This window comes from Thamnophis elegans, chromosome 14, assembly GCF_009769535.1.
Source record: "Thamnophis elegans isolate rThaEle1 chromosome 14, rThaEle1.pri, whole genome shotgun sequence".
NCBI lineage: Eukaryota > Metazoa > Chordata > Lepidosauria > Squamata > Colubridae > Thamnophis > Thamnophis elegans.
The window spans coordinates 49,213,815-49,236,264 of record NC_045554.1 but is presented as its reverse complement, the minus strand read 5'-3'; the positions used below and the strand labels follow the sequence as shown (position 1 = coordinate 49,236,264).

The window sequence follows — 22,450 nt, the reverse complement described above, 5'->3', positions numbered from 1 at the left end:
TGAATGGAAATTGCGAGCTCTCCCCTGGGGAAATCTTCTGCTGGCCTGGTCGACATCCCCCCCTGCCACCTGTAGGAGTTTGGCTAAAGCGAAACCTCTGCCGCCTGGAAAGGACGCAGCAGCTCCTCCTGCAGAGAAGCCTCCCCTGCGGAGCCCGCAAGAAGGAAACCAAGGCCTCACGGGGGGGGGGGTGAGTGTTGGTAGACGCCCCCCCCAGGGGTCTTGCTCCCATCCCCCTCCGCGTGTTTCAGGGAGGGGCTCCTCCGTGAGAGGGAGGGGGGAGGGCGAAGGCAGGTGGAAACCGAGGCAGAGGCCGGAATTCCCAGGGCCGAAGCAGCAACCGCGGGGGGGCCCTTCAGGTTCGGGGACCTGCAGGAGGGCCCCGGGGGAGGTTGAGGGGAGCCTCTCGCTCCTGATCCCACCGACCGATCCTTTCGGCCTCAAAGGGCCCTTTCGCTTCTTCTCCCCCCCCCCTTATTTCTGCCCGACACTGCCAGCCAAGAGCCTCCGCCGCCCTCCCGACTGCGGCCGGGCCTCCTGCAGGGCGACCGTCGCGGCAGCGCCTCGGACACCGGCCGCGGTCCGCGATGGGTCCAACTGCGCAGGCGTGGGAGCAGCCCTTCCCAGAAGGCGGCGGGGGGGCCTCCGTGTCACTGGAAAAGCAGACCGGCGGGCATCCCAGCACGAGACCTTCGGTTCCGCCTCTACATCCCTCCCACCGTCCCCCTCACTGGAGGCGCTCCAACCTGGCGCCCTTCGGGAGCGTTAGCTTTTAACTGGATAGCCGGCCGCTAACGGGAGTTTGGAGCCATCCGTTCGGGGGGCAACTGCCCTCCACCAAACTTTGCTCCCCTTTCCCTGGATTCTCCAAGCTGCTACGAAGACGAGAGAGGATCATAGGCTTCATTCTTTTCTGGGGGCTGGTTTATTGTGAGGTGGGGGGCAAAATCAAGACAAACTTGCTCCTCGGCCCTCCTTCTTTTTAGTGGATTATAAATTAGTCTCCGAGACCCCCTTTTTTCCCCAGGAGACATCATGGACCAAATGTCTACAAATTTCCTCTTCTGAACTAGGATGCATAACCTCCCAAAGCATCTCCAGGAATGTCTTGAAAGCCTGGTGGGCTAAATGCAGGCCTCAATCAGGATGTTCTCGTCTCCCTATAATATGCCAACGTCAGAACCCCAAATGACCCAAATTTATGCAAGGGAAGAGGTGCCGCAGGTCATGATGGCCACCGCCCGTGGCTTTGTTGAAAGAGTAGATGACGCAGCAGTGAGAAGACTCACAACCAAGGCTACGTTTAGGCCCCGAGGCTTGCATGGAAGATGCTGCTGCCCCCCACGGCCTCCCTGCTGGCTGTCAGAAGACACAAGAAGAGCTGGAACTGTACCTAAAACTGGATTTTTTTTTCAGTTAACCACTTTTAGAGAATGAAATATAAAAATATTTTTGGAGAGGAGAGAAACAACATCGAAAGCAGCCTACAACCACATCAGACTTTAATATTTACGCTTAGCTTTATTTAAAGTGATTTTAGTGCTTGTGATAAATTACTGTGGTATAAAGAGTCCCATAGTCTCTCTTCATGGCTGCAGAGACTATTCTGCAGTATATCCAGTCTTGGCAATTGCCTCCATCGTGGGCTGGGCGGATGGGAAAGGAAAACCAAGCCTCTCCAGGTCAAAGGAACAACTTTCCAAATGCCACCATTTCTACAGCCATTGGCTTGGCTCAACTATCATGGTCTGTAGGGAAGCCAGGACAGCTGGACTCCGTGCCAGCCAAGCAGGGATGAGATTGCCCAGTTACTGAGGGGAGGTGGTGACCATTTCCCATAAGCTCATCTGGCAGCCACTGCTCCACCTTTGCCAGTTGCAGCCAAGACTAAACTCCCTCAGACTTGGAAACTCAAGGAGAATCCTGACATCTGTCCAGAGGCGGAGAGGCAGCATCCTTCTCCAGCTTGAGCGTGGCATCCCCATCTCGCCCTCCTCTGGCAGGCTTCTTTCCTCTCCAGTCTGAGCTTCTTCCCTTCAAGAAGGACAGGTAAGTCACAGGCAAGCTGGGGACTCCGTGGTTTTGCTGTCATCCCCTCCATTTCAGAGAAGTCACACTTAGGCTTGCAGCTCCCTATTGAGCAACAACTCTTTCCTGAGAGTGAGCCGAGCGCATTTGGGGCATGTCGTGGAGTTGTCGTAGAAGCAGTCCCTGGGAGAGGAAAGACAAAGGGCCCGTTAGCTTCCTCCTTCTGGAGGGGCCACCAGCCTTCTCTTCTTCAGCACTAGAGGCGGCAGGCAGTCCCAAATGCCCGCACTCACCTGTGGAAGACAGCCGAACAGTCTGTGCACATTGAGGTGTGGCTGTCAAAGGGGAAGAGCACATCTCCCTCCTTGCAGAGCTCACACACAAAGCCTTTTGCTTGGCACCGCTGTGAGAAGGAAAAAGGGAAGCTGGTGAGCCACGGTGCCAATCCAAGCCCCTCCATGGACGTGCCCTTCACACAACTACCAGCCCTGTGCTGCCAAATACCTGCAACCCTCATATAGACAGACATAGAAGGGTGTGTGTGTGTTCCAATACAAAATATTCTAGAGAAAAGTAAAGCTCAACATGACAGAGATATTTTTAGAGGGCTTCTTGAAGTGTGCGAGTGTGATTGTGATGCACCTCCTCTTCTTATGCGCCGATGAATCTGGGAGATTCCACCTGAACCTCTTCCTGGCTTTACCTTATAGTTCTGGACTTAAAAACATATTTTGGAGCCGTTTGTTAGGCAACAGCTCCTGCATGTTTCACCAAGATCATCTTCCTTTCTTCCTTCACCGGCTTATTTTTATTTTTACTCTAAAATAAGTAAATAAGTAAAATACTCCTGCAGCAACTGGCAGTGAGGACGCGGCCTCTAAGAGCCTCCTGGCACCTCTCTGCCAAAGCCTCTCTTGGGCGGCTGTTTCCCACCCAGCCAGCCTTACCTCACAGTCCAGTTTGATGTGCTTGGCAAAGAGTGTGTGGATCTCCGTCAGGGAGCAGCTGAGCCGCCCAGCGTTGATATCCATCAGGTCTTGCAGGGAGTACATCTCGTCATTCTCCACAAAGTGCTGCCGGTCCTGCAGCTGGAGGGAGGCACAAGACTTTAGGGGGCGGGGGGCAAGTGAAGAGGTGGGAGGAGAGCGAAGGCTGAGAATGGGAAGGGAGCACACGGCCTTAGCCAGATGGTCTTTTCACGCCCTTTCCCACCTAGGAAAGCAAAAACCCCAATCCAACCGCCCACCGGCCCCATGCTTTGAAGAGGCCCATGGGCCCCGGTTGGACAGCTGCTTCCTCTGACCTGGAGCAGCAGCCGAGCTTCCATGGCCTCCTTGCAGGTGATGAAGTAGGGCTTCATGAGCAGGATGTCCTGACGCAGTTTCTGAAGGGGGAGACCCGATCGAGAAGCGGTTGCTCAACCCACACTCTGGTTCCAGGTGAGAAGACCAGCTCAGGAGACGATGCTTTAGAATCCACGGAGGCCTCCTAGCCCCACTTCCAGCCCTCCAAATACTCACCCGGATCTCCACCAGCTCCTCGACGTAATTGAAGAGAAGAGGGTTGGTCTCCCGCAATTTGAGGACCGGCCGGGACACCATTAGCACCAAGTAGCGCATGCTACACCGAGAGACCTGAAAATCGCATTGGCCTCCTGAAGCAGACAGTAGCCCCGCACTGCAGGGAAGGTCTGCGACTAAGTAGGGCAGTGGTTCCCAAACTTGGCAACTTTAAGACTTGTGGACTTCAACTCCCAGAATTCTGCTGGCTGGAGAATTCTGGGAGTTGAAGTTCACAAGTCTTAAAGTTGCCAAGTTTGGGAACCACTGAAGTAGGGCATCAGAGGAGGTCCAGCCTGCCCCACTCCCGGATAAACGGAGAGCTCTGTGTGGGATGGGATCTGGGCAGGGCGCTTCCTCTCTGCCTCCCCTGGATAATGGGGCCCCATAGAAAGTGTCTTCACTCACCTAGGGAGGCGGACGGGAAGCCCCCAGCCCACGGATGCCTGGCAAGACCCATCTGCATTTCACCCAAGTGCAAGGCCCAGGCTCTCCCCCAGGAAGGGGGCCCCTGCTTTGTCCCCTGCTCTGCAAAGCATCTCTCATCCCATCCCTCCTGCTCTGCCCACAGTCCAGGCAGCTCGTTTTCTCCCACCAGTTTGGTCTGGACGTATGACCTCAGCTGGCTACCCTGTCAAGGGATGGTGGGAATTGTGGCTCAACACAACTGAAGGACACCAGCTTGTCCTTCAGACTGGCTCTTCTTCTGTCCCACAGCCGTGACACGGGCACGTTCCGTCCCCAACAGCCGGCTGCGTGTGGGAGGGCTCCTCAACTTTGATCCTTCCTAAAGCGGCTGCTTACCTTGCGGGGCTCAAAGTCCCAGTTGTGGATGACCCTGGCGGGGATGACAGCTTGGTCATTCCAGTGGCAGCTGCTGCAGTAATAGAGGCCTGTGTAGTCACACTGACGAGCCTCCCCTGGGATCCCACCTGTGGCAGGAAGAGAGGAAGCCAGGTGAGCAGGGAGTCCTTGTGAAGCTGGGTGGGTCCCAGCCGCTGGGACAATAAAGAGCCACCTTATGGTGGGGTCTTCCCCTCCAAGACAGCTGGAGTGAGAGAGGGGAGCCCGAAAGTCACATCTGCTGGCCAGGCCCAAATGGCTGGAATTGGCCCTTCCTCGGCAAGGCCTCCTGGCAAGCGAAGCAGGAGCTCCACCCGGGGCGGCTTCCGGTTCAGTCCCCCTGCTCCTTGCTTACGCAGAGAGATGGGTGCCCGGCATTCGGCACAGCGGTAGTCCTGGCTGTCCAGGCCCGTCTCCGGGCAGATGCTCAGCTCATACTCGGCCTGGTGGCTGACCTTGGAGCGCACACACGGCTTGGTGATGAGGTCCAGGCACTTGCTGTGGCAGCGATAGGAGCAGCCTGGAAGGAGGGAGAAGGAAGCGCAGCCTGACCTGAACCCAGAGCTTGTGGGCGGGAAGGCCGGTGCTCGTCCTGGCCAGAACCAGGCTCTGTAGCAAGGCAGGGCAGGGGGAATGCTCACCCGTGCAGGTGTACCAGGTCTGGAGCAGCCCCCAGATGACGGTGCTGCACTTGTCACAGGTCTGCTTCACCCCCTTGCTCTTCTCCTTGTAGAAGCGGTGCTCCAGGATCACCCGGATGTTGGGCTCATCCTCACTGGGGTCCTGGAGGGGAGGGGGAAGCAGGAGGGGGGGTCCTTTGAGCCAAAAGCCCCCTGGGGCCATTCGGCTGGAGGGAGGGGAAGCCCTGCCCTCTCCTTGGAGTGCTGCAAGGCCTCCCAGGGATGCAGATATTTGGGATGGAGCAAGTGCAGCCCACCACCCATCCTCGGCTCGCAGCTGAGGACCCCCTCCCCGGCCCGTTCCGCACCTTCAGCTCCTGGAGCCGCAGCCGCAGGTGGATGAGCCGCACCACGGCATCCTTCTGCTTCTCGGAGTTATCGGGCAGCTCCAGGATCCGCTGCTTCCACTCTTCGATGGCCACCCGCAGCTGCTCCACGTCCGAGGCCAGGAAGAGGCCCTGCAGGGGAAGAGCAGAGGGGCGTCCAGCCTGTGCCAAAAGCTCCTGGCCTGCAGATGTTTCCCATCATCTCCTCTCCCACCCACCCCAAAAGGCGGCCTTCTCACCACTGGCCGCGAGAAATGGTCCTCGGCCAAGCCCAGATCCATGGTGCGCTCTGAGCAAGGGAACACTGGATCCTCCGGAGACAATCCCAGATTCACATCTACATGGAGGGGGGGGGGGGAGAAAAGCAGCCTTCAGAGAAGCCTGCTCAGCACGCAGAGCCTTGCCAGGATAGCTCGGCCTCGGAGCATCCCGCAATCTTTGTCCGCCTGGGCTCCCTGGGCCTGGCCTGCTAGAGCCAAAGGTCACCGCTTCCTTCTTTCGGAAGTCTGGAGCCCCCCAGCCTTGGCAAAACTAGCAGCTGGTCAGCTGCATCCACCTCTGACCGGAACCCCCCACCCCAAGGCCAGTCCCAGTGGACAGGTCCAATTCAAGGGCAGGAAGTGGCCACAGATGTCATGTTGGAAAACGGGAGGGCCCATTTCTCTACTCAGCCCGTGGCAAAATGGGACAGCAGCCATCTGGGGCTCCGCTTCAGAAATTAAGGCTGCCATGGCAGCTTTGGGATTTTCAGGCAGAGCCCTTCACCTGTCCCAGCAGCTGGATACCGGCTGACACTGATGGGGAGCCCTTGGCCAGGGAGACCCCGCCCTCACGTTTCCAGAGGGTATGGATCCAGTCTTTAGGGGAACGGATGTAAAATACTCTTGGATCCAGACTAGATCCAGTGGTGCCAAGTCCTCCCCAGGGAGAAAACGTGCCAGGGGGCAGCTCACCTTTCTGGGGAAAATCCTCTCCGGCTCTCTTCTGCTCCTGCTGATTCTGCAGTGGGGCCTTGTCGAACGGGTTGAGGTGGCCCTGCCGGAAACGGGCCAGCTTCTCATCATATTCCATAGCAGTCCAACCTGCTGGGAGCCAAGGCCAGGGGGAAGAGCCTGAGCCGCCACCCAAGCATGCTTCACCCAGGGCCGGGGTCTCGGCCTTCCAAAAGCTTCCCAGCAGCTCCTCCCAGCCTCTCAAGGCTTGTTGACATCCTGGGAGGCAGAAATGCCGGTTCTGCAGGCTCAGACGGTCCCCATGTGCTTTGCAGAGCCACAAACACATCTGACAGTTGAGAGCACTTTCTGGAGCAACACGGTTGCTGCCAGTCATGTCCTAGGAACGAGCAAGAATTCCAGGAAGGAACCTTGCAAGAAAACAACCGAGCTCAGAGAGAACGGAGGACTCCAGACTTCCAGAAAGGGCGGGGCTGCCAAGTCCTCCCCCCACCTCCTCCTGATCCACCAGGATCACTTCTACAGTTCAGAGCTATTGGCAGTTTGGGGTGCAAAATCTCCGAACCCCAATTTCAGTGTCCTGTGATCTTCAACTTTGGGAACCTGGCAGGGCAAAGTCACAGCCTCCTCCAGGCAAAGAATCCTGAGCCTCCTTGCACAACCACCAAGGCAGATTTAGGGGGCTCCAGGCTGAGGGCAGACAGAAAAGGGAAGGGAGCTGAATGAGTCTGTAGCCAAGACAGCACGAAGGTGCCCCCCCTTGGGGTCCCTGAACAGCACAAAAGGCAGAGAAAAAGGGGGGGGAGAGGCGCTATGCTTCTGTGATGCTGACCCCATTACTCTCTCTATGGGGAGGGGGCATCTGACAAAGGACTTCAACCCACCACGTTCCCTCTTTTACTCTCTTGTTCTGCCTCATTTCCTGGAGCAGGATTTAAAATGACATCATCCAGAGCATCCCTGCTTTGTTGAGCCTATCAGCTGGGTGGATCCTCACCCAGAAAAGTCTGCCTGGTGATGATGATGATGATGGTGTAGCTTTTATCACACACACACACACACACTCACAGAGAGAGAGAGAGAGAGTGGGGAGGGGGACACAGAGGACGGAAGGAGTAGCACCCTGCTGTTTCTACCGAGTGTCTGCTGAATAACTTTACGGGGAAGCCACCATCAGCTCAGCATGAATCTGAGTGTTTAAAGAGCAGACCCCAAGAATGCCAGAAAGGAGAATTAGAATTAAACATGAAAAATCTTTTGCTGAAATTCTTGAATTTGGTATAAAATCACCACTTGGAGAACCCGGGACTTAAAACCATTATAAATAATGAGGCTAAGCCTGAATCGCTACCGAATAAAATGCTGATCTTTGAACCGTCGCTGTTTAATTGCCCACAAGGAGAAGCCAAAACTCCGCGGCTCCCTTCCCGCATCACCCAAAGACAAAAGCCGCCGTCGAAGGCTCAGCTGCTGGACGCCGCTCAGGGGAATCGGCCAGGCTCTCTTTCCTGCGCTCCGGGAGAAGCGCCCCCCCACCTCGCCCTCGTCCTGGCCCCTGTAGACCGGAGGAGCCCCGAAGGCTTTCAGGCGATACGCCGGCCTGCTCTCGCCACCGCCCGAACGGGCAAGCAAGGGCCCAGAGTCGGCCCCCCAAAGCAGGCCCCTCGCACACCGCACGGAGGCAGCCCAAGCAGGCCACGGGCCGAGGCGGGCGGGAGCGGCTGACTTCTCTCCGTGGGAAGCCCGAGGCAAGGGGACCGGAGGCGGAGGGGGGCTTTGCACGGCCACGGGCACCGGTTCAGGGAAAGCGCCCGATGCCCGCCTGCATTGGGCCGGATGGCTTCGCCCCTGGCGGCTTGCGGCGGCTTTGCCACTGGGACGAGGCCGCCGGGCGATGCGACCTCGGAGTGGAGGCAGCCGACTGCGCCCAACCGGAGGCCGCTGGGGGCGGAGAGCCCCCCGCCCCGAAGGCAGCCCGTGGCGGGCACGGGAGGAGCCCCCTCCGTGCCCGCGGCCGGCCGCTGCCAGGCCCGGGAGCCCCGGGAGCCCCGCCGCGAAGGCCACGGCCGGAGGGAGCTGCCCTTACCTGCGCGCCCATGGGGAGGGGAGGGGCCCGGCCCGGCCCGGTCGGCTGGCCCGGACGCGCCGCTTCCTCCGCTCGCTACATTGTAGCCCGCCGCCCGCTCAGCCCAGCGCGCCCGGAGCGCCCGCGCCCCCCGCTGCTGCCCCCGCGCGGTCGGAGGAGCGCGGCCCATCGCCGGACCCCGCGCGCCGCCTCAGCCGTGCCCGAGGCCGCCTCCCCCGGTCGCCCGGGCGGTCTCTTCTGCTCCCACGCTCGCCTCGGTCTCCGCCCGCCTTTCTCACTCTTACAACGCCCGAGGCGTCGTCAGACCCGGGGAAAAGCCCGGCCGAAAAGACCAGGAGCCCCCGAAGTGCGCCGTTGCTTTTGAGAGGCGCTGGGGTGCGGTGGGGGGGGGGAATCCCCACCCTGATTGCTTATGCAGGTCCCGCAGCTGAAGGTGAGGCAGGCCCCGAGGGACTCCCCCCGCTGCTGAAGAGGAAGCCCCCCTTCTCTGCACAGGAGGAGCCAATCCCCCCCCCCAAGTAAGTAGGCCACCGATGGCTCATAGCTTTGGTGTCCTGGTGGCCAAGCGGGGAGGGAGGGGGGGTTGTCTTTGACTCCCAGCCGGCCTTGCTTGGGCCGAAGTTGGCTTCTTCAAGGACTGAGGGCCACTGAGAGCCTCCTCTAGCCAGCCCCCCTCACCCCCCCCCCCAGTCCATGGTCTGGAAGGAAGGAAAAGCTCCATTTGGGGAGCCTGGAGTTTGTTTTCTCCGGCCTAGTTGAAGCATAACCCCCATCCATCCATTCACTTGAAGAGAATTGCAAGAATCGCCTTCCTCTCGGCCGGTTCAGCTCAAAGAAGAAATGAGGCAAATTGCCTTCTGAGCATTTCCTGCCTTCCTGGTTAATATGCAAGTCCTTGATGGGGGTGCAGCTGCCTCTTTGAGAACAGGCTGGCAGTGGCACAAGCAGTGCACACACACACACACTCTTTGCAACCCAATTCAAAAGCTGGGTTGACTGTCCAGAGGAGGGAGGAGGCGTGGTAGAGTTACATTTATGGCTTCAGCACGGAGCTCCTCTGATGGCTCAAGACTTTTCCTTTCTTTTCAGTCAGGCAGGGCCTGGAGTCTGGGGTTATGGGTGGAGAAAGGCTTTATGGGGAGTAGGGGGTGGTTGTGACCACAGAACTTAAGCCCCGCCTCTTGTTTACCTATGTGCATTGCATTGCGTGCAAGTGCCATCTTCCCTCTTTTGACTCCTGCTGCAGTCATGCCCCCCCCCCCCCGCTCCGCCTGCCAAACCACAAGGGAAATAGCCGGATGCCCTTGTTAGTGGTGTGCATTAGGGTTCCCATGGGAAGAAGTGAGACCAGAGGGAGGGGAGGGAGGAGGGAGGGAGGGGTCTGCTGGGCACTTTGCCAGAGCCCTGGTGGGGCTCACCCCCCTTCTCCTGGGCCAGGAGAAAAGGCTTGCACCCGGAAACCTCTCTGTGTTCTCCTGAAGCAGACTCCCGTGGGCCAAGGCGGAAGGCGCCTCCGTGTTTTAAGGACAGCCCTGAGAAATATTTTCTCTGCAGACATGAGCAGAGGGTGGGAGTGGCTTCTCCGAATGCCCCCCAGCCCCTCAGTCACGGCTTGTTGACTGCCAACCTTTCTGGGCTCTCGACCTGGGAAAGGCGCCTCCTCCTCCTCCTCGTGTTTCTGAGAGTGAGGAATGGGGAAGGGCCGGCACAGCACAAGCTCACAGGCTGCAGCAAAGGGAGGCAGAGAAGGGCTTTTTGTGCCCCCCCAGCTGAGCTCGGGAAGAACTGCCTTCTCCCTGGCAGCAAAACCAAGTGAGCCTCAAAGAGAAGCCGGGAGAGAAAGTGAGGCCTTGTGTGGCCCCCGTCTGACTAGCGGGACGAGTCTAAAGTGGAGGCCTTTGACAACACGGCAACCGCTGCTAGATGTGGCACTGAGGTCCCAAGGGGGCAGGTGCAGGCGGGGCACCCATGGACGTCTCTCGGGCTCGCTGTCGGTATTCAGCCAAGGATACACTAACCCTTCTGACCTCCCACCATTGTACTTTGGCCGGCCCAGCAGAGGCAAAGACTCGGATCCCTTTGCCCTTCACACAGGTCCATCTGGCCGTGACTGCCTGATCTCTCTGGCTCGTCTCCAGGATCTGTCCAGCAGCCCTTCTATCCAGCTCCGCAAGCAAACCCAGGGATGGCCCGGCAGGGAAAAGACTGCAACGGTCCAGCATCCTCTTGCTCCTGACCACACGCAAAGCCCACCCAAGGAGGGGCCAAAGGAAGGGGGGGCATCTCATATGCCCATATTTGCTGACCCAACTGCCAAGAGGGAGAAAGCAGACAGGCCACAAGCTGGACAGCAACAAATTTATTAAGTATTCCAAAACATAAAAATAGACACAGACCAGTACAAAGTAAAGAACAGGATCCTTGAATTTATCAAAGTGACTAATTTTGGGACTTGCACTAACTCAAAAAACGAGATTGGGGAGCAGAAAGAAAAGATGGTCGAATACTGAATTTTTAAGTTTTGGAACGCTTGAATCAGAAATAACTAGAAGCTGGTTGTCTAAAACTCATCAGATGGGAAAGTTGGCAGGTGGAGGTGAGCCACAGAATAATGGTGCCAAGGGTGGCTTCTTCCCAGGGAGGGGGGAGGGTGGCCGGGCCCTCACTTGGCACCCTGGGCTTCGGACTCTTCCTCGTCATCTTCGTACATCTCTCCTTCCTCTTCAGCGGTGGCATCTTGGTACTGCTGGTACTCGGAGACCAGGTCATTCATGTTACTCTCGGCCTCCGTGAACTCCATCTCGTCCATGCCCTCCCCCGTGTACCAGTGGAGGAAGGCTTTGCGCCGGAACATGGCCGTGAACTGCTCTGAGATGCGCTTGAAGAGCTCCTGGATGGCGGTGCTGTTGCCAATGAAGGTGGAAGACATCTTCAGGCCGCGGGGAGGGATGTCGCATACGGCTACCTTGACGTTGTTGGGGATCCATTCCACAAAGTAGCTGCTGTTCTTGCTCTGGATGGCGAGCATCTGCTCGTCCACCTCCTTCATGGACATGCGTCCTCTGAAGACGGTGGCCACAGTGAGGTAGCGACCGTGGCGGGGATCGCAGGCGGCCATCATGTTCTTGGCATCAAACATCTGCTGCGTGAGCTCAGGCACAGTGAGGGCTCGGTACTGTTGGCTCCCACGGGCCGTCAGGGGTGCGAAGCCAGGCATGAAGAAGTGGAGGCGAGGGAAGGGAACCATGTTGACCGCCAGTTTGCGCAGATCTGCATTGAGCTGCCCTGGGAATCTCAGAGAGGTGGTCACACCACTCATGGTGGCAGAAACCAGGTGATTGAGGTCTCCGTAGGTCGGGGTGGCCAACTTGAGGGTCCGGAAGCAGATGTCGTAGAGGGCTTCATTGTCGATACAGTAGGTCTCATCTGTGTTTTCCACCAGCTGGTGGATAGACAGGGTGGCGTTGTAAGGCTCTACCACAGTGTCAGATACTTTGGGGGAAGGCACCACGCTGAAAGTGTTCATGATCCGGTCCGGGTATTCTTCACGGACTTTGCTAATAAGGAGGGTCCCCATGCCAGATCCTGTACCCCCACCGAGGGAGTGGGTGAGCTGGAAGCCTTGCAGGCAGTCGCAGTTTTCACATTCCTTTCTCACCACGTCCAGGACGGAATCCACCAGCTCGGCGCCTTCTGTGTAGTGGCCCTTGGCCCAGTTGTTCCCTGCACCGCTTTGACCTGTGGAGGAAGAATTGAGAGACCTGTTTGATGGGTAACCAGCCTGCATTTTTCCTCGCCTAAAAGTACCCGATTCTGCCTCAGAAACCAAGGCGGCCTTGAAGAAGAATGCTAGTCTGGGATGGAGCTCCTGTGCCTCTCATTGCCTTTGGCCCAGCTGGTTCCCCTTCAGAGTCACTCCCACCCCCAGGGCCCTTCCATTCCGAAAGGGAAGCTATGCCATCTCCAGGGTGTGGAGCTGGGTTAGGGAGGGAGGGGGGGGATCTGGCCAAGAGGAGCACAAAGAGGGACAATACCAAAGATGAAGTTGTCTGGTCTGAAGAGGTGTCCAAAAGCGCCTGAGCGAACACTGTCCATGGTGCCAGGTTCCAGGTCCACCAGGATCGCCCTGGGGACGTATTTGTGAGCTGGAAAGAGAAAGAGCGTTTTCCCTTGAAAGAACTAACCCAGATGGCTCATCCACCAGCAGGCACTTGCATCCATTCCGCACGGCTCCTCCCGCCACTCCTCCAGGGATCTACAGAGGGGCAGAGTACAGTCCCTCAACATTTGCTCCATGCTGGCGGACAACCCGCATGGCTTCCTTTGCCAAGAGTCTCATTGAAAACCCTGCACAGGAGGGCCCAAAGCCCCTCCTTTACCACCCCTTTATGCCTCCTCCTACTGACGGTGCTATGCTGAAAAGGTGCATGGCCAAATGACCTCCCTCCTGGATTGGGAACCCATCAGCCACATCCTTGTTCTCAATGCCAGCACCGTGTGGGCTAGATAAAAATGGTTGTGAGGCCATCTTTGTGCAGACTTCATTTTCTCCCCGGTAGCATTGAAGCTGCTGGAGGGAAAGACCCGGAGGTCAAATGGGATGGTTGGCCTGGGTAATTTCCATGAAAGGACCGGAGGGAAATTCCTGGTGTCAGAAAAGACGGGTTAGGTAGGGAGCAGAGCTTACAGGAGGCTTCATTGTAGTACACACTGATCCTTTCCAGCTGCAGATCAGAGTCCCCGACATAGTTCCCACTGGGGTCTATCCCATGCTCATCACTGATCACCTCCCAGAACTGAGGAAAGAACAAGAGATTAGGAAAAAATGAGACACATGGTTCTGATACCTTCTACAAATTGGAATCAGAGCACTACTAGGAGATTTATTCTGCTGTTATACTTCAAAAAACATTCCAAGTTGCTTCTCCTTTTGCCAGAAAACTCAACTGGCAACCTTTCCTCCAGAAAACCCAGGAGATTTTGCCCAATCAGCCAAGTCAATGACCTCTTCCCTAGGAGCCATGCATGCGAGTCAAGGGACCTGACCATGGTGCTGAAACCATCCCTTCTCCTGCCGTACATGGGGGAAGGGGGGAGGGTTGTCATCACATCCCAGCTTCTCTGAGCTCCCAAGGTACTTAGCTGTCAAGGCACATCTGGCCCCAGTCCGAAAGACCATTAGGCTACAAGAACAAGCTGAAAAAGGGAACACGACATTTTGCCCTTGAAATCCGGTCGGGGAGAGCAGATCCGTTTCTGCAGACTAATCCAATTGAGAGAGAAAGCGCTTGACTTCTGGGCATTGGTGCAAATACACTGGGATCAACAGTCGGATGCGGACTGCAGCAAGGACGTCACACGTTCCCCAGAGAGCCTTGAAGGGCAACAGCTCACCAGGATCCGGTTTCTAGCACTTGGAACAAAGGCTCGATCTTGTAAACAAGGGCTGAGCAGCGTTCCCACAGGTGACAGTCGCAGCTTCTCTGGATGGAATTGTTATTGATTTAAAGATCCTGCTCTTCCATTGTGGAATGAGGACGATCCGAGTGGAGGAGACTGCACCACCTCTAAGTGGTTTGCGGATCAGGGAGGCCTGATGGAGCTGCGATTGCCAGGGAGCCCCTCCTCACCGGCAAGGTCAGGAGCGCTGTGAGCGTCCGTGCAGCAGCACTGCTGCGTCCCCTGCAGATGTGGCATTGTACAAGAATGGGAAACTGCAGAGCCACCAAGAGTCTTGAGCGGCAAAACTGCCTACGCTGCCTTTTGCCTTCAGCCAGGGAGCCAAGAACTTCAGCTAGAGGAGGACCAGCCTTTTTGTGACCTGGCCTGCTGCCTTGATCTGGGCTGTGGAAGCCCAGCTGAACCCCCGGTTCAGCCTAGTGGAGGCTGAGATATCCCAGAGGGATCGGGTTTGTCTGCTGAGGCCCAAGCGAGGGAGGCAGGCAGGCTGAGATGGGCAGCTGACTGCAGCTTCTTATGCAACTTCAACCTGGCGTAGCTGGGTAGCCTTCCTAGAGTTGTAAGATCTGTTCAGTGAAGAGCCAGTCGCATGATAGGAAGAAGTGGGACTGGTTGCCCCGAGGAAATCAGATCCTCTTCTGGGTCATACAACAAAACTCCTCCCCTGGGGGTGCACTGATGTGGGACTCTGGTCATACGTCAAAACTGACCCTCAAGGCCTCCTCTTACATCTCCTTCCTGGGCACTGGGGATGTGGAAGGCCAGTCTCAGTTCTGCCTTGATCAATTCTCACTTACGGGATCTGTGGGTTGCAATGGATTATTCACCATAACTAGCATATGCATGAGGCTGCTTAAATAGCCCATGATTGGGGGGGGAAGCTCTCCCCCTCCCCGCATCACTTTTCACGACAGGCTAGCTGTCACTCTGGTGAATCTCATGGGGGGGGGGGTATAAAGATTATGTAACTTGGGTAATTTAAAGAGTATCCCATTTAATTTGTTAGCAGTGAAACTTAATTCAGAATTTGATAAGATCTCAGACTGAAGACTGGTATTCCATGTGGTAGTTCTCCCTCACTGAAGTTGGCGATATAAAATAATAATGTGCACATAATAATAATAATGCTGCTTTTAAAAAGGTTTCTTCGTTGTGGAAGATTTTCTTGCTGCTGAGTTGGGACAAAGCCCCCCCCCCATCCCATAATAGCCCATTGGAAGACTCGAGCTCCTTTGTCAGAAACCTAGGGGTGGGGAGGGGGGAGCTCATTATTCATTGGAGGGGCGGGCCCCTCTCCACCAGGAGATAGGCAGGCTGCCCTTCCCCAAAGGAGGGAGGGCGGGTGGGAGGGAGGGCAAGAGCCCCCCCTCCCCGGGGCTCAGCTGCCAAAGTGCTCGGGAGGCTGATTTGATGTCAGGCTGCTGTGCTCCTCTCCACCCACGGGGATAGGCAGAGCCTTAAGTGGTGAGGTCTCACTGCAGGGAGTTGGCCTTCTTTTTATTCAAAGCAGGCACAAGGGGGGTGGGGGGGGGAAGGGGACTGGTGGGATGATTAGCCAGCTTTGTGGCACTGAGTCACGGCAGCTGGAGTCTCACCCTCTGCAAAGTCTCAGCTGCCCTGCCTTCTCTTGGCAGAGCCTTCTTGGGATCCGTTCACGCTCTGCCCGGAGGAAATCCCTTCCTCCCACCAGCCCACCGCCTCCCCAAGTCAGTGCCGGTCCTTTCCCATTGGTCTCCCCAGCTCTTTGTCTGCTGCCCCGGGGTCTTGGGAGTGGGAAGGGGCTTCAGGGGATGGAGAGCCCCTTCCTCCAGTCAGCGCTGCCTGCCAAGCTGGGGAAACCCTTCCAGGGCTCTCCTTCCCCACTTCCCACTTTGCAGCCCTCAGGACCGAGATGCCAGACAAAGCGGCCACCACCACGCCTTCATTCTGTCCGGCTAAGGAGAGAAAGGGAGACGCCCCTCCTCGGAAGATCGGAGGGGTGAGAGAGAGACCGAGCGGTTGCTGGGAAATTGGTGGAAGGGAAGACAGGAGCCGGTGGGACAAGGAACCCCTCAGCTTCTGGCCTCACCAAGGTCAAGGTGTCCGGCCTTGGTGACGTCTTTGTTCTGGAAATCCGGGGGTCTTCCAGCTGCTGAATGAGACCACTCCCCGCTTTGTCTTTGAGAGGCAGGGGGAGGCAGGAGTCCCCTTCGGCCACCCTTCAACTCGCGCCCTCCCCCCACCCCCTCCTCCCGCATCGCCCCCAGGAAGCCAGGCCGCAAGCAGCCCCCCTTGCCAGCCCGGGGAGCCCCCACGCAGGAGGGGAACGGGCCAGAGAGCCCCGCCCCCTTTACCTTGGCTCCGATCTGGTTGCCGCACTGGCCCGCCTGGATGTGCACGATCTCTCTCATGCTGCACCGGCGGCGGGGCTGCTGCGACGGCGGCGGTGGAGGGCTGGAGGACGGCGGGCAGCGGCAGGAGCGGTGGGCGCGGAGCGATTGGAGGAGGCGGCCGGGCTCTGCCGGCGGGTTTTATCGGGGGCGCCTGCTGCACCCGGGCTGGGCGCTGACGTCACCGCCGAGGCCTCGGCCAATCCGGAGGCGCCGCTGCAAAATACTGCACCGGCTGCAGCATCAGGACCAGGCGCGCGTGCAGCAGGCGGGGAGGCGGCGCTGGCTTTGCCCCCCCGGGATCGGGCGCTTCGCCTCCTCCAGGCGCTACGCAGCGAGGCTCGCTCCAGGCTCTGCTGGAGAAGAGCGCTTCTGAGCGTGTGCGGAGGGCTTTTTCTTTAGTGCGCCTCTTCTCAGGCCCGCATCCCCCCCCCCCCCCGTTGCGAGAAGAAGTCGGGATTGCGAGGGGACTTCGGGTCTGGCCGTTGTTTCTATCCTGCGGCTGGGGGGGGGGGTCGCTTTGTTTGGTTTTCCACCCGCTTTTCAGAGGGACTTTTTGTGAGTTGCAGCCGAGCCGACAGGCTGACTCCGGAGTGACTCCAGTGCTTGGGTCGCGGTCGATCACTTCCCAGCGCCGGAGCCAGGCCGGCGCGCGCAGGGAGGCCCGGGCGGCGGGGGCTTTGGGCCTAAGAACAGCGGCTTTAAAAGGGGGAGAGGCGTCGGACAAAGGCCCGCTTGCCTGTGTGTGTGTGGGGGGGGGAGACAGGCGAAACGAGCTGCCGCAGCCCACCTTGGGTGGCTCCCAGCCTTTGTTCCGGCGCCAGCATCCCAAAGACGCCGGGCCACGAAGGCAGCCGCCGCCCGCTTCTCCGGAGGGGGGCAGAGGGAGGGACACGGCCCCCCTCCTCCTCCTCCTCCTCTTTTGTGTCTGCGCCACGGCTCCCCTGCGGGAGGGGAACAAAGCCCGGCGTGCCAGCCGACCCCCGGCCACGGCGCGGGAGGCGGGGCGGGAGGCGTTTGGGCCGGACCGGAGGGGCGAAGGCGGCGCGCGCGAGCTGCGCTCCCCTCCCTCCGAGCAGAAGACCCTCCTGAGGATCTACGAGGCCGCTCCTGGCGCTGCTGCTAATGGGCGCGATTCCAGCCGGACGGAGCCTAAGAAGGGCCGGCCTTAACGCGCGTGCTCCTCCCACACCTCTCGCCGCCGCTCGAACGCCGAGGGCCGGCGTGAACCCCGCGCTTCCCTCCTCGGCAGCGAGGACGGCCCCGGTTCTGGACGTGCACTCCCAGCCAGCCTGGCCGCCCCCCCACACCCGCTGGCTGGCTGAGAAATGCGGAGGGTCTCCTTTCCCTTTCAGCTGCACCTCGACGCCTCGTGTTCCTCCCCCCACCCCCACCCCACGCCTCCCCGCTTCTTAGTAAGATGGGAGGTCAGAGATGGCTTAGAAGGTGGGAGAGGAAGGAAGGGAAGGAAGAGTGGAAAGGACTGGAACAAAATCAGGAATGTGAGTGGCTCTCTCTCCAGCATCAGACGGCAACGGACAGGGGCGCCCACAGGACGTGTTCTAAAAGTCAAGACTCTCATTGCAACTCCACCCTTTTTCAGGTGTGACCTTCTCTTGTGGCTGCCATCTTGACTTTTTTGACCATTCTGGGTGGAGCCATTTGATGTTCCTCTTTGTTGTTCATCTCCTCGTGCAGATGCCTTTGGCTGGAGCGACCACCCAGTTCCTCCTAAACCCACCCTGTACAACGGCAAGGCAGCACCGTCTTCCACCCAGATTCCACCGCGCCCCCAAAGCCCTAGTCAACAATCGCAAACCCTTTTATCTCCTGCCTACTTAGGAACAACGGCAAGGATTATATTTCGCACAGGAGAAATAGAACCCCAATGGGTGTGTAGAAGATGGATCTCATTCCTTGGACCCCTCCCTCCCTCCCTCCCACCAATGCCCTTGTTCCCTCTGCAGAGTCGCAGGTGAAATCCACCCCGTTAGATTCCCTGTCGGGATCCAGTGGCAAAGTCCATCCGTGGCATGGCACAGGCAGACCAACTGCTTCTTTTGTTGCCCCTTGGAGAGCAGCCTGCTTGTCCCCATCAGAACCCCCCCTCTTGCCCCCCTTCACAGGCCCAGCTGACCTATCAAGCTAACTTCCTGAGTGGATTCACCTCCGCAAGAGGAGCCTTGATCCAAGTAGGATTTGAAATATGTGCCCTTTAGAAACATGAGGTTAAAAAAGATTGGTACCTCTACAAGGGCCTTGCAAGGAACTTACACTGAAATCCCACCCAACTGACGGAGATGGACTAATATTGCAAAGAGTGATGCAGATCCGAGGTCCCAATTCTCACTCTGATCCCAAACTCTTGTGACCATCATGCTTCATTGGCACTCGCCTTCCCTCCCCGGATGCCCTCCGTGCCACCCAATCTGATTCAGGCCCCTCTCATCCTTCAAGGGTGGGCAATAGCAGCAATAGCAGTGGACTTATATACCGCTTCATAGGCCTTTCAGGCCTCTCTAAGCGGTTTACAGAGAGTCAGCATATTGCCCCCAACAACAATCCGGGTCCTCATTCTACCCACCTCGGAAGGATGGAAGGCTGAGTCAACCCTGAGCCGGTGAGATTTGAACCGCTGACCTGCTGATCTAGCAGTAGCCTGCAGTGCTGCATTTAACCACTGCGCCACCTTGGCTCCTCCGAATTCCATCATCCAGCCAGTGTAGACTGGCAACTACCCGGAGGAGAGCCTTCTCGGTGGCTGCTCCGACCCGCTGGAACGAACTCCCCGTGGAGATTCGGACCCTCACCACCCTCCAGTCCTTCCGCGTCGCCCTAAAGATCTGGCTGTCCCGGCTGGCCTGGGGTTAAGACTCTAACCCCACCCGAATTGTGTGATTGTTGTGCTTTTAATAATGATGTATTGTCTTTATGTTAGAAATTGTTTGTCCTCCCCCCCCCTTTTTTGAACTGTGAGCCGCCCTGAGTCCCCCCAGGGAAAAGGGCGGCATACAAATAAAGGGAAAATGAAATGAAAAAAAAAATGAAATGGTGAGGAAGGAGAGAGGCACCCAGGAAACCCAAAGGAAGGAGCGCATTGATCTGTCAAAAAATTCAAAGTAGTTTTTAGTACAAAGCAACGACCATCCTGTACAAAAAGGTATTTGCATTCAAACTGATAAGTGTAAAGTGTAAATCCCGCCCAGGAGGAAAGTGAGTTGAGAGGCTGCTGGATATTTTTCTTATTCTCCGAGTTCTCTGGTGCAGCCGCTTGCAGACTTCATCGCTCACCTCAGATCGCAGAAGAGAGGCAGGCATGAATCCGGCTCTCCGCAAACGATCCCACAGCCCAGGGTGAGAACTGTCCTGGGCTGCCTTCACTGGCAAAACCCCCCCCCCGGCTCTGAGCCCCCAGTTTTAAAGCAGGATTTGACCTGGAGAGGGCGGGGGAGGGCTGGTCCTTTGTCCTCTACCGGTTGGGACTAAACGGAACCCGTGGGAATCGCAAGAGGGCATTCGCTGGGAACAACAATAGGAGGCAGCCGCTGACACCAGACACCCATTACGGCAGATTGCGGCAATGGTGACTTTTTCCAAGTCCCGGCGGTGACCATCCAACAAGCACCCAGCTGGCTACAAGAGGGAGAGGAGAGGCAGGACGCGGGGCTCTTCCAATGGTCAGAAACCCAAGGGGCAGCAATCTCGTCTCCACTACTTCCGGTGCTGCATCACAAAGAGTCACCTGCTTGGCCTTAACGGTGCCCCCGGGCCCTCCTTGGGCTGTGGGTGACCGCCTGAGGTCTGCGCTGTGTCCTAAGGGACCCAGCTTCTCCTCCTCTGTCACCAGAGACACAGGGCCACCTCTTTCAACGTTCTCCTGAGCTCCTGGCTCCGGAAGGCGTAAATTATGGGGTCCACCACTGAATTGCAGATGATGAGGATGAGATAGAGGCTAAAGTAGCGGAAGTAGCACTTGCAGGCAGGACGGCCGGGGCAGATGAGGATGAGGATGAGGTGGAGGAAGAAGGGTCCCCAACAAATCAAGAAGACCCCCAGCAAGATGGTGAGGGTGATGGCCCCCTTCATGCTGGTGAATTGGGGTGCGTGCCGCTTGCCATACATGGTTGAAATCTGCCTGGCGTGCCGGTGTGCCAGCACGAACATGTGGATGTAGAGCCCTGCAATGAGGCTCAGCACCGAGAGGAAGAAGGCCACCAGGCACATGAGGACGGCAGTGCTGTCGTAGACGATGAAGAGGACGCTGGAGACGCTGCTGATCAGCCACACAGCCACCATGAGGATGGCGGCCCGCTGGATGGTCATGATACTGTGATAGCGCAAGGCGTAGAAGATGGTGATGTAGCGGTCCATGGCAATGACGCCCAGGAAGGAGAGCGAGGACATCAGGGAGCTGCAGATCAGCATGTCCATGACGTTGTCCACCTGCTTGACCAGGCTGGGCTCTATCAGCAGCATCCCATGCTCTATCAGCAGAATGAAAAGGGTCTCCACCAGGTTGCTGACGCTCACCAGCATGTCTGAAACGGCCAGGCAGCAGATGAAGTAATACATGGGGGAATGGAGGTTCCGGTTTTTGACAATGGCGGCCACCACCAGCAGGTTCTCCACGAAGCTCATCGCTCCCAGAGTCAAGAAGAGTTCGCTGGGGATCACCACTTGCTGCTCACTGGCGCAGAAGGAGGTCTCGTTGGTCCAGTTGGCCAGAGGACCAGTGGTGCCGTTGGGGAAGTCCAGATGCACCCGCACGGGGGACGCCTCGGGCATCGTGGACGCTTTGTGGGGCCGCTTAGGAAAAATAAAAGGTGGCCCCCATCGCTTTTCTTTTCCAGAAGCGCTTTGGCTGCCCCACTCACTCACCTGTGGGACACGGGTTCCTCTGTCAGGAGCTTTCCTCCCAGAAAGCCTCCGCTCTCCCACCAAGCAGCCGAGATGGGAAAACCAGCAGTGCTTCACCGGCTCCCAGAAGGACTTCTCCACTGGGACTCGGTTCCAGGGATCCCAGAGCGCTGGGCTCTTGGCGGTTCTTCTGGAGGTCGCCTTCAGGAGCTGAGGAGAGCGATCCCTCCGGCTTCTTTCCTGGGAAGCGTTGTATCCATGTCAAAGCTCCCCCGGATCCCTTCCTAACGTTCTCATTACTGATTTTGTCCCTACCTCCAACATTGATTAGCAAAACTTAAAAGAAAGAACTCTTTCTTCCCCTTCCTTTTAAAGGAATAGGCTCAGCTCCTCCTTTGGCAGAGGGCTGCCGGGGGGGATCCACATGATAAGTCAGGCGGCCAAGCCCTTTGAATGGCAGGGAGCTGTTATGAAAAGAGGCTCCGGATGAGCCGGGGCCTTCAGGAGGACGCTGAGGAGGGGACAGCCGCCCTCGAAGACGGAGCTCCAGAAAACCAGGAAGGAGAGAGGAGGGGGGGGGGTCACCTGGGCTTGCAGGGTGCGTGTGAGGAGTGTGGGTGACGGGTGGCAGCAGCTGCCTCCGCATGACGACCGGCCATATCTGACCTGCCCTTCTTTTAGTGACGCTGGGCTAGATTCCTTTCAGCCAGGCTCCCCTGATGGTCAGGACACCCCTAAGTAGCAGGCCGGGGCCCCCTCCTCCAGCTCATGTGGAGAAGAACCCATGTTCACCAGTCCAGCATTTCCACACACATTTCCCCTTGCGTTGAGCGCTTTGCCTTTGTGAAGAGCTTCCAGGCAGCCACTTTTCCCATTCCACCCGCAGGGATTCCTGCGATAGAGGCCTGTCTATCCAAAGGGAGGCCTCTGGTGGGGACGAGCACGCAGGGGCAGACGGCCTGGGCCACCGGTGGGAGGGGTCGGAGCAACAGAAGCCCCCCGCCCTCTTATTGAGACCGAGAGGCAGACCGTCTGCTTATTCTTCAAGTCTCCCGGCAGCTCCTGGAATCTGGAAGTCCCTGCGGAGTCACGAAAGCCGCCTGGGTGGGCGAGGGCTCCGTACAGGACAGAACTTTAAGGGGAGAGTTTCGTCAATGGACCCAGGAACCCACATGGCCTTCCTGGCGTTTACCTCCTGACAGGCCGAGCAGGGAAGGTGCAGCAGGGGGGGCTTCCGTTGCTCCAGGCAGTGGCCTTCGAAAGGGGAGGCAGCAAAGGGGCTCCGAAGT

The 22,450-nt window shown here is 57.8% G+C and overlaps 3 protein-coding genes across 7 annotated transcripts; all 3 read right to left on the bottom strand.

The window, feature by feature from the left end:
- Window positions 1-1,501: 1,501 nt before the first annotated feature.
- DEF8 (differentially expressed in FDCP 8 homolog) lies at window positions 1,502-8,592 on the bottom strand. 5 transcript variants are annotated; one of them, XM_032230836.1, is made up of 12 exons: window positions 8,476-8,592; window positions 6,390-6,647; window positions 5,676-5,773; window positions 5,419-5,568; window positions 5,072-5,213; window positions 4,786-4,950; window positions 4,392-4,519; window positions 3,549-3,662; window positions 3,332-3,412; window positions 2,976-3,116; window positions 2,322-2,431; window positions 1,502-2,211 (listed from the first exon to the last, which is right to left on the bottom strand). In XM_032230836.1, the coding sequence occupies exons 2-12, from the start codon at window positions 6,505-6,507 to the stop codon at window positions 2,118-2,120; spliced, it is 1,341 nt and encodes a 446-aa protein (XP_032086727.1). In that variant the 5' UTR covers window positions 6,508-6,647; window positions 8,476-8,592; the 3' UTR covers window positions 1,502-2,117. The 5 variants fall into 5 exon arrangements, with proteins under 5 accessions (XP_032086727.1, XP_032086728.1, XP_032086729.1 ...); XM_032230837.1 differs by having other exon boundaries at window positions 6,390-6,521; XM_032230838.1 differs by having other exon boundaries at window positions 6,390-6,518.
- Window positions 8,593-10,645: 2,053 nt separating this feature from the next.
- Window positions 10,646-15,020, bottom strand: TUBB3 (tubulin beta 3 class III). The gene is made up of 2 exons (XM_032230148.1): window positions 12,510-15,020; window positions 10,646-12,213 (listed from the first exon to the last, which is right to left on the bottom strand). Exons 1-2 carry the CDS (start codon window positions 12,568-12,570, stop codon window positions 11,138-11,140), a joined length of 1,137 nt encoding a protein of 378 aa, XP_032086039.1. The 5' UTR covers window positions 12,571-15,020; the 3' UTR covers window positions 10,646-11,137.
- Window positions 15,021-20,144: 5,124 nt separating this feature from the next.
- On the bottom strand, window positions 20,145-21,089 carry MC1R (melanocortin 1 receptor). The gene has a single exon (XM_032230149.1). The coding sequence runs from the start codon at window positions 21,087-21,089 to the stop codon at window positions 20,145-20,147; it is 945 nt and encodes a 314-aa protein (XP_032086040.1).
- Window positions 21,090-22,450: the final 1,361 nt, after the last annotated feature.